Source organism: Octopus bimaculoides, chromosome 26 (genome assembly GCF_001194135.2).
Source record: "Octopus bimaculoides isolate UCB-OBI-ISO-001 chromosome 26, ASM119413v2, whole genome shotgun sequence".
In the NCBI taxonomy this organism is placed as follows: domain Eukaryota; kingdom Metazoa; phylum Mollusca; class Cephalopoda; order Octopoda; family Octopodidae; genus Octopus; species Octopus bimaculoides.
Genome location: NC_069006.1, coordinates 25,166,561 through 25,178,192, shown reverse-complemented (window position 1 = coordinate 25,178,192; position 11,632 = coordinate 25,166,561). Strand labels below are relative to the sequence as shown.

Genomic DNA, 11,632 nt, shown 5'->3' with positions numbered 1-11,632 from the left:
TCTCTCTCTCTCTCTCTCTCTCTCTCTCTCTCTCTCTCTCTCTCTCTCTCTTACCTGTTTTTTTCTTTTCCTTCTTTCCTTTTTTTTTTATTGCTCATAATCACCTTTAATGCTTTCACCAATTTAGCTGAAAAAGAAATCAGTTTTAAGAATTTTTAACAGATTTTTGTTTCCAAAACAAAAATTAAATATGCATCCGATATGAAATCTTTGAGCAGTTCATATTGTTTTATTCCGTGCGGATATATTTAAACAAAAGCAAAAAGCATACTTCATAGGCGCAGGCATGCCCGTGTGGGAAGAAGCTGGCTTCCCAACCACACAGTTCTGAGTTCAGTCCTGCTGTGTGGTACCTTGGGCAAGTGTTCTCTTATAGCCTTGGGCTGACCAAAGACTTCTGACTGGATTTTGTGTGTGTGTCGTCGTCGTCATCACTTAATGTCTGTTGTCCATACTGGCTTTGTTTGGATGGTTTGGACCAGGGCTGGCAAGCTGCGGGGCTGCACCGAACGCCAATCTGATTTGACATGGTTTCTACAGCTGGATACCCTTCCTAAAGCCAACTGCTCCATTGATGGTGCTAGGAAGGGCATCCTAGTTGTAAAAGCCCCTGTCAAAATGGACACAGTAGCCTGGAGTAGTCTTCTGCCTGGCTAATTCCTGTCAGCCATCCTAACCAGGCATACATGGATGTCGGACGTTAAATGATGATGGTCTGTGGGTATGTATATATATGTGTGTTTGTGTGCGTGTATATGTATTTTGTAAGTAAGTATATCGTGTGTGTGTGTGTGTGTGTTATACGTATATCAAATCATATATTGTATATATATATATACATACACATATACACACATGCTGTGCTTTTATAATCGTATAATATATGCTGATGTTGTTCTCTTTACCCCGCAGCTTCATCTCTGCCATTATGACACAGGGAAGGCATTGCAAGCTCTTGTCAAGTGTCCTGTACCTCGTGGTATTGAGAAAAAATGGACTGATGATGAAACGGTATGTATTGGTTTCACTTGCCTTTATGGTAGGGTGGTGTGGCCTTGATCTTGTCCTTGTTCATTTGACCTTTACCTTTAGTTTATTGGACAGCCAGCCGTCGTCACGCTTGTTATTCCTTTATTCTTTCACTTGTTTCACTTCTATGAAGATAACATGGATACCACTCGAGCTTGAAAGATTGACCATTATAAATACCTCCTTAAGAAATGTGAAGATGCCTCGATCAGTGACATTTCATCTATGACCACTCTGTCCTTTTTTAATGTAAAGATAACCCATGGCAATATTATTGTGTGTGAGGTACCAATTGGCTGCTATTTCTATCAATTTGAGTGTACCTGTGGGGACTTCCATGTTGGCTTGTTATTATATCATGGATACAAAAAAAGTGTGTAAAATTACAACATTAACAAGGATTTATATATTTATATTCTCGTGAAAAACAGCCCCAGAGCACTGTTTTATTTCCTGTTAATTTTATTTTAATTATCTTCTGAAATTCATCAAGTTACATTGGTTAATTACTCTAGTGAGCAGTCATGGAGTGTAATGTTTATTGACATAAATTTAACGACATCTAAATTAGAAATGTCAGATAAAATGCCTTTTATATTTCTTTTTGATTGCAAAGGCATGGCTGTTTGGTAAGAAGTTTGCTTCCCAACCACATGGTTCCGGGTTCAGTCCCACTGCACGACATCTTATGCTTCGGGCAGACCAAAGCCTTGAGCATGGATTTGGTGGGCAGAAATTGGAAGAAACTCATCGCACACACGTGTGTGTCCACCACTTGACAACTATTGTTGGTGTAACTTAGCAGTTTGGCAAAAGAGACTGATAAAATAAGTATCAGGCTTTAAAAAAAAAATAGTACTGGGGTCAATTCGTTTGGCTAAAATTCCTGAAAGTGGTGCCCCAGCTTGACCGCAGTCTACTGACCGAAACAAATAAAAGAACCATCAACAAAGAGACGTTCAGTTGTTCCATCAATGGTTGCTCTAATGGTAGAATAACATTGAAATGTCAGATTTTAAGGTGGTTTCAATTCTCTTCATCCTGAAAAGATGATTTTATATATTTCCTGCCTATTTCTCACCTCTCCTAATTACACATTATGCCAATCGCAATTTGCTGCGTATTATTCCTCGGCATGTCTGCTAAACTCTGACCCCCCTCGGTGCTGCGCTTAATTCCGAACATGTTAATCGAAAGTAGGAGAAAACGGTCTTTTATTAAAACCGTTTTCTGTCGAATGCAATATTATTTCTTGGTAGAAATTGAGTGTTCAGTCAAGAATTCAGTGATCTCTCGCAGAAAGTTAAAGAGATTATTTAGATAAACTCTTCTAGTGATTTACCAATATTTTCATCTACATGGTTCTTGTGAATTCTCTGCAAGTCTTTTGATCGTTTGCTATTAACACTCCACTTTTGATATTATCATCGAGTGGTTTGCTTTATTAATTTGTTTCTTGCCAAATAACTTTGTGCTATTGATTCCGAGCGATTCATTTTATCTGAAAAGCTTTGACTTGTAGGTTCGCGACTCTTGTGTATTCCTTGTTTATTGCTAGTCACTCTTAGCTCTCTCTCTCTCTCCTTCTCTCCCTCTCTCCCTCTCTCCTTCCATCATCATCCTCTCTCTTTCTCTCTCTCTCTCTCTCTCTCTCTCTCTCTCTCTCTCTCTCTCTCTCACTCTAAATACAAGAGGCAGGCTAGCCTCGCGATGGTTCCCTTCCTCACTACAAAAACTCGCCTTTTTCATGCCAAATTTGTTCTCTGTTCTCACTTTCGTTCCTTCATTCCGTTGGTCAGTTTATGTCTCCTTCTTCTTCTCCTTCCCTACAACAGAAGAATATTCTGTTAAGAAGCCAGATAGAGGATACTCATAACTGCTTTCTCCACAATCTCTTTTCATTGAACTTCTCCTTCCACCTTCGTTTTTGTTACTTTCACACAAGGTGACTCTTTTCCGTTGTCACTCAATTATTTAAATAATATTTCTAAAGTGGAAATGCAAAATTACAAACTAAAATTGAACCTGATTTTATTCTTCTTCTTACTATTAAGGTGGTCAGCTGACGGAATCGTTAGCATTCTGCACAAAATGCTTAGTGGCTGAGGTCAACTTTCATCCTCTCAGGGTTGATACCAGTGGAACACTGGGGTCGATGTAATTGATTAGTCCCCTCTGCCTAAATTTCAGGCCATGTGCCTTTCATAAAAAGGATTATTATTATTATTATTAGTAGTAGTAGTAGTAGTATTGTGGTGAGCTGGCAGAATCGTTAGCATGCTGGGCAAAATGCCTAACAGCATTTATTCCATTTCTTTACATTCTTGGTTCAAATTCCTCTGTGATCGGCTTTGCCTTTCATCCTTTCTGGGTGGATGAAATAAATACCAGTTAAACAGCAGGGCTCAATGTAATTGATCAGCCCCCCTCCTGCAAAATTTCAGGTTTCTAGTAGAAAGGATCATTGTTATTTCACATTTTAATTTTTAACCGTTTTGATACCAACTCGGCTGAAACCACCTCTGGTTCTGTAGATACAAATGTCCTGTTTTCAAAAGTTCTCAATTAAAATCTTCCACCAAACCTTAGTCACAATTAATGTTCCTAACACAAGCTTAATGATGACTAAGTTATTTTACTAGTCTTTGTTATATTTAAAATTAATTGAAAGAAACACAGAGCATCTTAAAATAAATACGGTAACGAAAAGGTTAATTTAAAATTCATATTTTTCAGTTGAACTTTTTAATTTTGATGTATACAATCGATTTTTTTTGGTCCTCTGTAAAGACTGACGTTTTTCCATTAGAAGATCCATTTGATTCTGTACAGGTTGGAATATGTAGGTGAATGACCCCAGTGCCATCTCTATGGTTTCTTAACTGATGCCATAAATGAAAGTTAGTTCTGTTAATCACTTCTTCGTTTCAATATTTTTTTCCAGAAGCGCTTCATCAAGGGTTTACGTCAGTATGGGAAAAATTTCTTCAAAATTCGTAAAGAATTACTCCCACACAGAGAAACGGTAAGTGGAAAAAATTTCTCCTTGAGGAAAAACTCTACTGTTTGTTCTTGTTTTGTTTTCTTGCTGTCCACAATTTTTGAATTCTAAGACCTTGTTCTGGATGTTGTTTGAGATGAAATTCTTATTTTTCAAAAAAGAAAAAAAAAATTCTCTATATGATTGTTGTTTTTGTTTGTGCCACAAATTGTGGAACATGTGTATGTGTGTATGTGTATATACACATGCATGTGTGCATATATGTATACGTATGTGGATGTGTATATGCATGTGTGTATGTATATGTATACCTGTATATGTGTGTGTGCATGTACATATATACGTGTGTGTGTGTGTGTGTGTGTATTGTTCCTGTTGTTCAACAGCCGTATTTACCCCCATGCTGGCAAGTCTTGGATAGACAATTGATTTTCAGGCAGGATTTCATGGCTGGATGCTCTTCTCGTCATCAACCCTCACCTGGTTTTTTCAGGTAAGCGATTTCATATTCTACAGGTCTTCAAAAGCACAGAGGGACCAGTTGCAAAGTCAAAAAAGGACATCGACAGCCACTAAGCTATCACTTATACATACATGGGGACAGACGAAATACCAATATCCTTGCACATTTGTGCATGTGCGCATGCACACACATATGCAGTTGGCTGTATACATTTCACATTAATCAAACTCACTGGCAAAGCATGGGTCCAGCTGGAGCAATAGGTGGACATACTTCCTCTAGGAGCCATGCTGTGGGACTGTACCGAAAATGATGGGAACATTTGAACCACACACCTATGGCTGGTCTTCCTTACAGTTTCCATCCATCAGTTGTGCTCACTGGGTCTTCGTTGACTTTAGGACTCTGCAGAAGATAACTAATGTCTTTGCAGGATTTTGTTTTCATTTCCGATTCTGTTGGTATTCAGTAAATCTGAGAAACTGCTGGTTCGTTTTGTCTGACACTAATGAGTTTGCCAGTAAGTAAAAATGTTGCCAGGATCGTTAGCCAAAGAGTTTGAAATTTTGTGGAGATATTTCTGGACACGGTTCAAGACTAAGTCAATGTCATAATTGAAAAAAAAAAAAGAAGAAGGGAAAAAGAAAATGAATAAGATGAGGATAAAAAAAACATCAACGGAAAAGAAAAAATGAAAAGGTAAATCTCTACTGATTGGAAAATGAGATGATAAAAAGTGATTTATTTTATCCAAGTCTTTCCTGTGGGTGCACCATTAATAGGATTAAGTTGAGCTTCAGCTCCATGGTAGATTATTGTCTTAATGAGATACATTGCTGTTTATAGCATTAAAAACTCATGAAATAAATAAAGCACTTTTTTTATATATTTTTTTTATCTGGTTGTCATAGATAATTCCTTCTTATTTCGAACATTCTTCAAAGTGTGAAGATTTGGTCTTAACATGGAAACTATTCCAGTTTATTATGTAGAATTAGAGGGTATTAAGGCCCCTAGACGTGCCTAAAAGGGGGGGGGGCATCATGAAGGCTTTGGTCGCTGCATAACTGGGATTTAAGCTGTGATGCAGAGGTTTTCTGGTACAGTCTCAAAGAATTCTGGTGCCAGATTATCGTTACCAAAAAAAAAAAAAAAAAAAAAAAAATTTTTTTTTTTCCAACTGGTTTTTAAGAGTTTATTGCTTGAGATCATCTTCCAGCACTTGTTGAAAATTAATGCATTCTAATAGAAATTTACTATCTGATATTTGTGTGTGTGTGTGTGTATATTTATTATAAATGTGTGTGATATATGTTATACATTTGTAGTCATATATTCAAGAGTGTATGTGTGTGTGTATATATATAGCTGGCTACAAGTGTATGTGTAGCTGTATGACTACTGAGGTTTTTTCTCCAACTGTTTGATCCCAGTAGACATATTTCAATTGTTCAATGGAGTCTGTTTGACTAAATGGCTGAACGGAAAAGCATCATTTATTGAGTTACATCATTGCTAGTGTCTGTGTCTGTGTGTGTGTGTTTCCCAAGCCAGTGATCCACTCATTTTCGCATTTTCTGTAATTGTACCAAGTTATTCAGTACAGTCCTTACTTCAAAGGTGGTCTGGTCTTTCTCGACTTTTGAGGGGAATGGTAATGTCAGCAAGAACTGCTAAGCTAGACAGATGTAGTTTGTAAATTTTCCTTTCCATGTGATGCCTTTCAAGCAGGAAGAACCAATTTTTAGGGATGGCAGTTGAAAGCATTTCCCAAGTTTAGCCCTCATACAATGACATAGCTGCTTTCAATCCATTTGTATTTCATGATAGTGAAGCTTTTAGTTTGTCTGGTGAGCCCTTTCTGGATGAGGGTTTTTTGGTTAGGGGTCCTAAGTTTAATTTGGGTGTTTCCATCATGTGATTGACTCCCAGAAAATAGTTTGGCAGTCTCAGCTGTCTTTACCACATTCACTGCCACATGGACCACCGGTGGTTCATCACAGACTTCACTTAGCCACTACATGCAATCCCTGGTGGTACATTTTCATAATTTGAGAAAATATTTTATTCTGTATCTTTGACATGGTTTCAAGGAGTGTTAAATATTAAAAAGTTTAATTATGAAATATCGTAAAATTGCAAAAAAAAAAAAAAAAAGAATTCCATTTCCATGTAATTAAATAGAATGCAGTGACTGAATGAAACACATGGTGTCAACGGTAAGTTCCAGTTACAGGTTATAGGGGTTAGCATTGTTAAAGTAAATACAGTATTACTATATTAGATCATCTAATAACATTTTAGTTAATTTGAAAATCGCCAACATTGTTCGCCTGAATGGTTGGGTAATGGCCACTTCTATGTTAAACTACTTCAACCGATTGGGTTATTAAGCTCCATTTTATGGTTGGATTAAGCTGGCATCCAGCTGTAAAACTCTTACACATTTTTACTGTACATCCAAACAGAAAACATCCAACACTTGTTGCTGTAGGTTTGGATAATGGACAATGAATTTGTTGTTTAGTTCGGTAAGGAACTCCCTGGTCAGAGAGGAAGCTATTTCGGCCGAATATGTTTTAAGCTGATACTTTAAAACAGCATGCACTGTAGACTGTTGACCAACCACTTAAATAGCGCCAATCTCACTGGCTCCATTTAATTTACCAAATTCTAAAACCTTTTTACTGCTATTGTGTAATCTCTTTATCATACTTGATCTACGTTTCATGTATGTATGTATATATATATATATATTAAGTATTGTAAACCAAACTGTAGTATCACCTGAGTTTTAGCTATGGTACCAGACAACAAGGAACATAACAAAGAACTATAATCAACACTAAATCCCCGTAATGGCTGTGTATAAACATTAATTTACTGTGACTGATTAGAATTTCCCAACATACTCTTGTGTCTATCCATTAAACGTATCAGATGGGTTCCTAGTTCTTATGTCAAAATTTGAAAACAGATTAAATTATCTTTGCTTCAAGCAAACATTCTCCTATCTCTCACTACACCGGTTCTTTCTTTGTTGTTTGTACTTTGTAGGTTTAGTGGCTCTTTTTCTACGATTAGTTTATTAGTAACTAAACATGAAAGTGTCATGCTAATGGAATGTGTAGCAATATATTATTTTATGGCTGAGGAATTTGCATACGGTCATTAAAAACGATGTTGGGTTTTTGTAGATTTCGGTGAAAAAACAGAAATCTTTCTCTCTCCACAACTGTTTATTTATTCCACACCTTGTAATGACTTTACTGCAGTAGTCACAAACTGTGGAATATATAATATACCGTTTGTTTGCATTAAATAAAAGAGTTTGTTTTGTTTTTTTTCCTTCCCTCGTCCCAACTTTTGTTGTTACATTACGTATGACTGCATGTATAAATGTATATATTTAACATGTATAATCGTTTATATTAATATGTATAGGTGTTTCTATTTACCATGTATGTGTTTACGTTAAACATATATAAATATATACACCAACAATGTTTAAACGTATATATTAACCATGTGTGTGTGTATAGAAAGAGTGAGAGTGTGATCCAGGTGTCCAAGTGTAGGATGTTAGTAAGCTTAACGCACTTTTGCAATTAGTATTGATGACAAAAGGTGGACAATATACAATAAAAAGCATTAATTTGTATCATAAGTCTCATATTTCGTCCCATATTGAAGTTTTAAGGAATTTCAATAAGCTGACTGTCAACATGGAACTCGAGGTTTAGCAATTAAAGCTGCTAAGAATGCGAATAAAAATCTCAAAAAGTAAAGAATAGAATGTGTTTTACCTGTTCTAATTCTTTTTTGTGAGATGTGTGTGTTGTGTGTTTATATATGTATGTATATATAGATCATCATCATCATCATCATCATCATTTTGGTATGGATTAAAACAGTTTGGCTGGAACTGGTAAGCTGGAGAGCTGCATCAGGTTCCTGTCTGATTTGGCAGGGTTTCTATGGTTAGATGTCCTTCCTAACATGCCAACCACTCGAAGAGTGTTACAGGTGCTTTCTATGTGCCACCGGCATGGGTGCCATTTACATGACACGGGCAATGGCCATAAGTACGATCTCTCTTGACTTGACAAGTTTTCTTGGTTTCACATTTCGACATGAGGCCAGCAATTTTGGGGGGAGGGGCTAAGCCAATTACATTGACCCCAGTGACCAGCTGGTACTTGTTTTATTGACCCCAAAAGGATGGCTGCAAAGTTGACCTCAGCGGAATTTGATCTCAGAACATAATGATGTATAAAATGCTGCTAAGCATTTTGTCCAGCATGCTAAAAATTCTGCCAGCACGCCTTCTATATATATATATATGTGTGTGTGTGTGTATATATGTGTGTATATATATTAACCAAGTATCTATGTCAATATTTCTAGCTATTTTTCTCTTATGCTTGATCTCTTGTCCTCGTTAGCTTTACAGTTAATTAGTTCTGTCGGCCATTTTATGACTCTCTGAATTCTAATAAATCTATTGATACACTAAATACCCCCATTTTTAGTCAACCTTTGATTTGTCTTCTTCCGCCCCACCCCCCAACCAAACCAACTCAGTGTTGTGATTTTTTTTTTTTTTTTTAAATTTTTTTTTGTAACTAATTCTTTAATTCTATTGCATAAACGTGTCTTGAAGTTTAGCATTCTGTTTACCTGAGCACAAAAACGATTCAGCGGAGCTAAGGTTGGTTGTCCATCAATCTAGCTGCCTTCGTAATCATGAGCAAGGTGCCAAGAGGGCCCTTCCTCTCTCGCCCTCCCTCTCTCTCTCCTTCCCTCCTCCTTTTCTGTAATGTCCAGCTTTGTCAATGGCTAAAACAAAAATACTAAAAAAACGAATAATTATCTTTGATCTTTCTCTGTCTACAGCAAGGACACGTGCAGAAATGCCGACAATAGATATATATATATGTGTATGTATGTATATATGTGCATGTGTGTATATGTATATATATGTGTATGGTGTGTGGTTGGTGGAATTTTCTGTAGTTATTGGTGCTTAATGTTCTCCGAGATGGCTCTTTTGTGGCCAAAGCAATCATCAAAATGGTTGTTCCCAGCCAACATTTCATTGTAGTCTTGTTTTGGTAATTAGCTTTGCTTGTATCAAATTTTATTGACTTTCTCTTTTCTGTAAAGTAGTTGGGATTGGCAGCGTTGTCAATTGTAGCCACTCATAATGGAGACAAATGCTAATGACAGCGGCAGAGTTAGTAAAAAGATATCGGGCTATTGTTGGATTATTATATATAATAAGTCAATAATTCACCGCGTAATTATAAGTCGCTCTGTTAATTACCAATTACTGTTAAGATAACATTGACAAAGAAGTTTTTGTTTTTCTTGTGTTAAGATTCTTCTGGCTTTCAGTTGGCCACCGTGATCTACCTATTAATTGATCTGGTGTTGGCAAGTAATTTTCTATGCTAGTTCATTAAACTGCTGACACCATAGCAGTGAATTGGACTGCTATTTATGAACCGTGTGTCAAAAGTTACAGTTCTGCTGTGCTTCACTGGACTTGCTGGGTTACATTCTCTTCTCAGATACTGAATAATTCATAACGTCTGTCTGTGCGTCTCCTCTACATCTCTGATCAGGCTGAATGGCATGAATATTAAATTCACATTCTCATAGCACAATGGACTCTACTGCTGCACTCTGGGTTCAAAGCAGTTTAGAAAGGACAGTCTGTCAACATAAATAGACAGTTTTTCCAGAATAATCTACAATAAATGTATCAATTATAATTAAATTTTGTTAGTGCAGTGCTCCGAGGCTATCTGTCATCTTTTGTCTTTTTATCCTTCACCTGTTTCAGCCATTAGACTGCGGCCATGCTGGGGCTTACCCTACAATGTCATTTTTAAAAATAAACAATCATTGAAATGTCAAAACTATCCGATGATGCTTAATTAATTGAAAACAATGTGAGTAAATAAGCAATATATTTGAAGGGGTCAAGCAGTGGTTCTCAACCATTTTTTTCACTTATTGACCCCTTTGGTTCTTATTTTACTGGACCCTAATAAACATTTAATGTTTAAAAAAAAAAGTCCCATTATATTTTTATATTTAAATATAAGGAATTGCATAAAAAAAAAAAACTGTTTAAATATTTTGTGTGTTGGAGAAGTATAGGCAATCTATTGCTCATAGACTTTAACAGTGAAATGTTATGTGGCCTTTGAAGGGCCATATGGGCCACAATTGAGAACTGGTGGGTTAAAGCATAGAGAGACCAAGTACATTGTATAGAAACAGTGTTAGGGGAGAGGTGCGGATAGCAATTTTGTTAATGTTCGGCTTCTTTATATTGTTGTCGTTAGTGTAATGAGAAGAGTAATGTTCTGTTTCTATTCACATTTCCTAATTCAAATGTGACTCACACACACACACACACACAATCAATTGATCCCGGTTCTTTTATTCCGTTAATGGTTTCAGCCATGCTGGAGCACCACTTGAACTTATATCCTACTAGTTTTCTTGTCACTTTGTGGCAGGAAGTGGGTCTCTGATTGAGTCTCAAGCTGGTCATCTTCTCTGAGTCTGGTACCATCGTTAGGAGTTTATCCAATGTTTTTTTGTTTAATGTAAAGGTTCCTTTTAAATTTCTGACTTCCTTAGGTCAGCGGTTGAACAATTTGAGGACCTCTAAATATCAAACTGGCTCAATGGAGTGCTTTTGCTCAGGGTTTCAAAGACGGTATATTCGGAAGCTGCGAGTTTCTGCAATGGCTTTTATTTATCCTAACAGAATGGAACCAGGAAAGGAAACTGAAGAAGTAATTTGGTTAACCTTGGAATCAGAATTGCTTTGTCATTGTGCCAAAAACTGACGAGGAACAAAAAAAAAAAAAAGCAAAACTTTTTGGTGAAGAACTGTTTAAAGTACAGCCATTTGCTGCTACAGACACCAAACAATTGTCAGGCAATCTCTCTATAGAAGTCTGTGTTGTAAAGTACACACTTGTACCCAATAACCATTTCTGTTCTGTTTCTGCCCTGGCTAAACAAGTTTCTCAGAGACTCGCACAAGATCAAACAGTTCACAGTAAGCTTCAGTCAGAGCTATGCTGTTGGTCTTAGGATTACTTTCCCACTGTGAA

At 36.7% G+C, this 11,632-nt stretch overlaps 1 protein-coding gene across 1 annotated transcript in view; it reads left to right on the top strand.

The window, feature by feature from the left end:
- The window catches only part of LOC128247007 (arginine-glutamic acid dipeptide repeats protein-like), a gene marked incomplete at its 3' end in the record, with an annotated part of 231,787 nt that overhangs the window by 191,103 nt on the left and 29,052 nt on the right, over positions 1-11,632 (top strand). The window contains exons 8-9 of the mRNA XM_052976940.1: positions 913-1,011; positions 3,974-4,054. Coding sequence (XP_052832900.1) covers positions 913-1,011; positions 3,974-4,054 — 180 coding nt within the window. The remainder of the gene's footprint in view (positions 1-912; positions 1,012-3,973; positions 4,055-11,632) is intronic.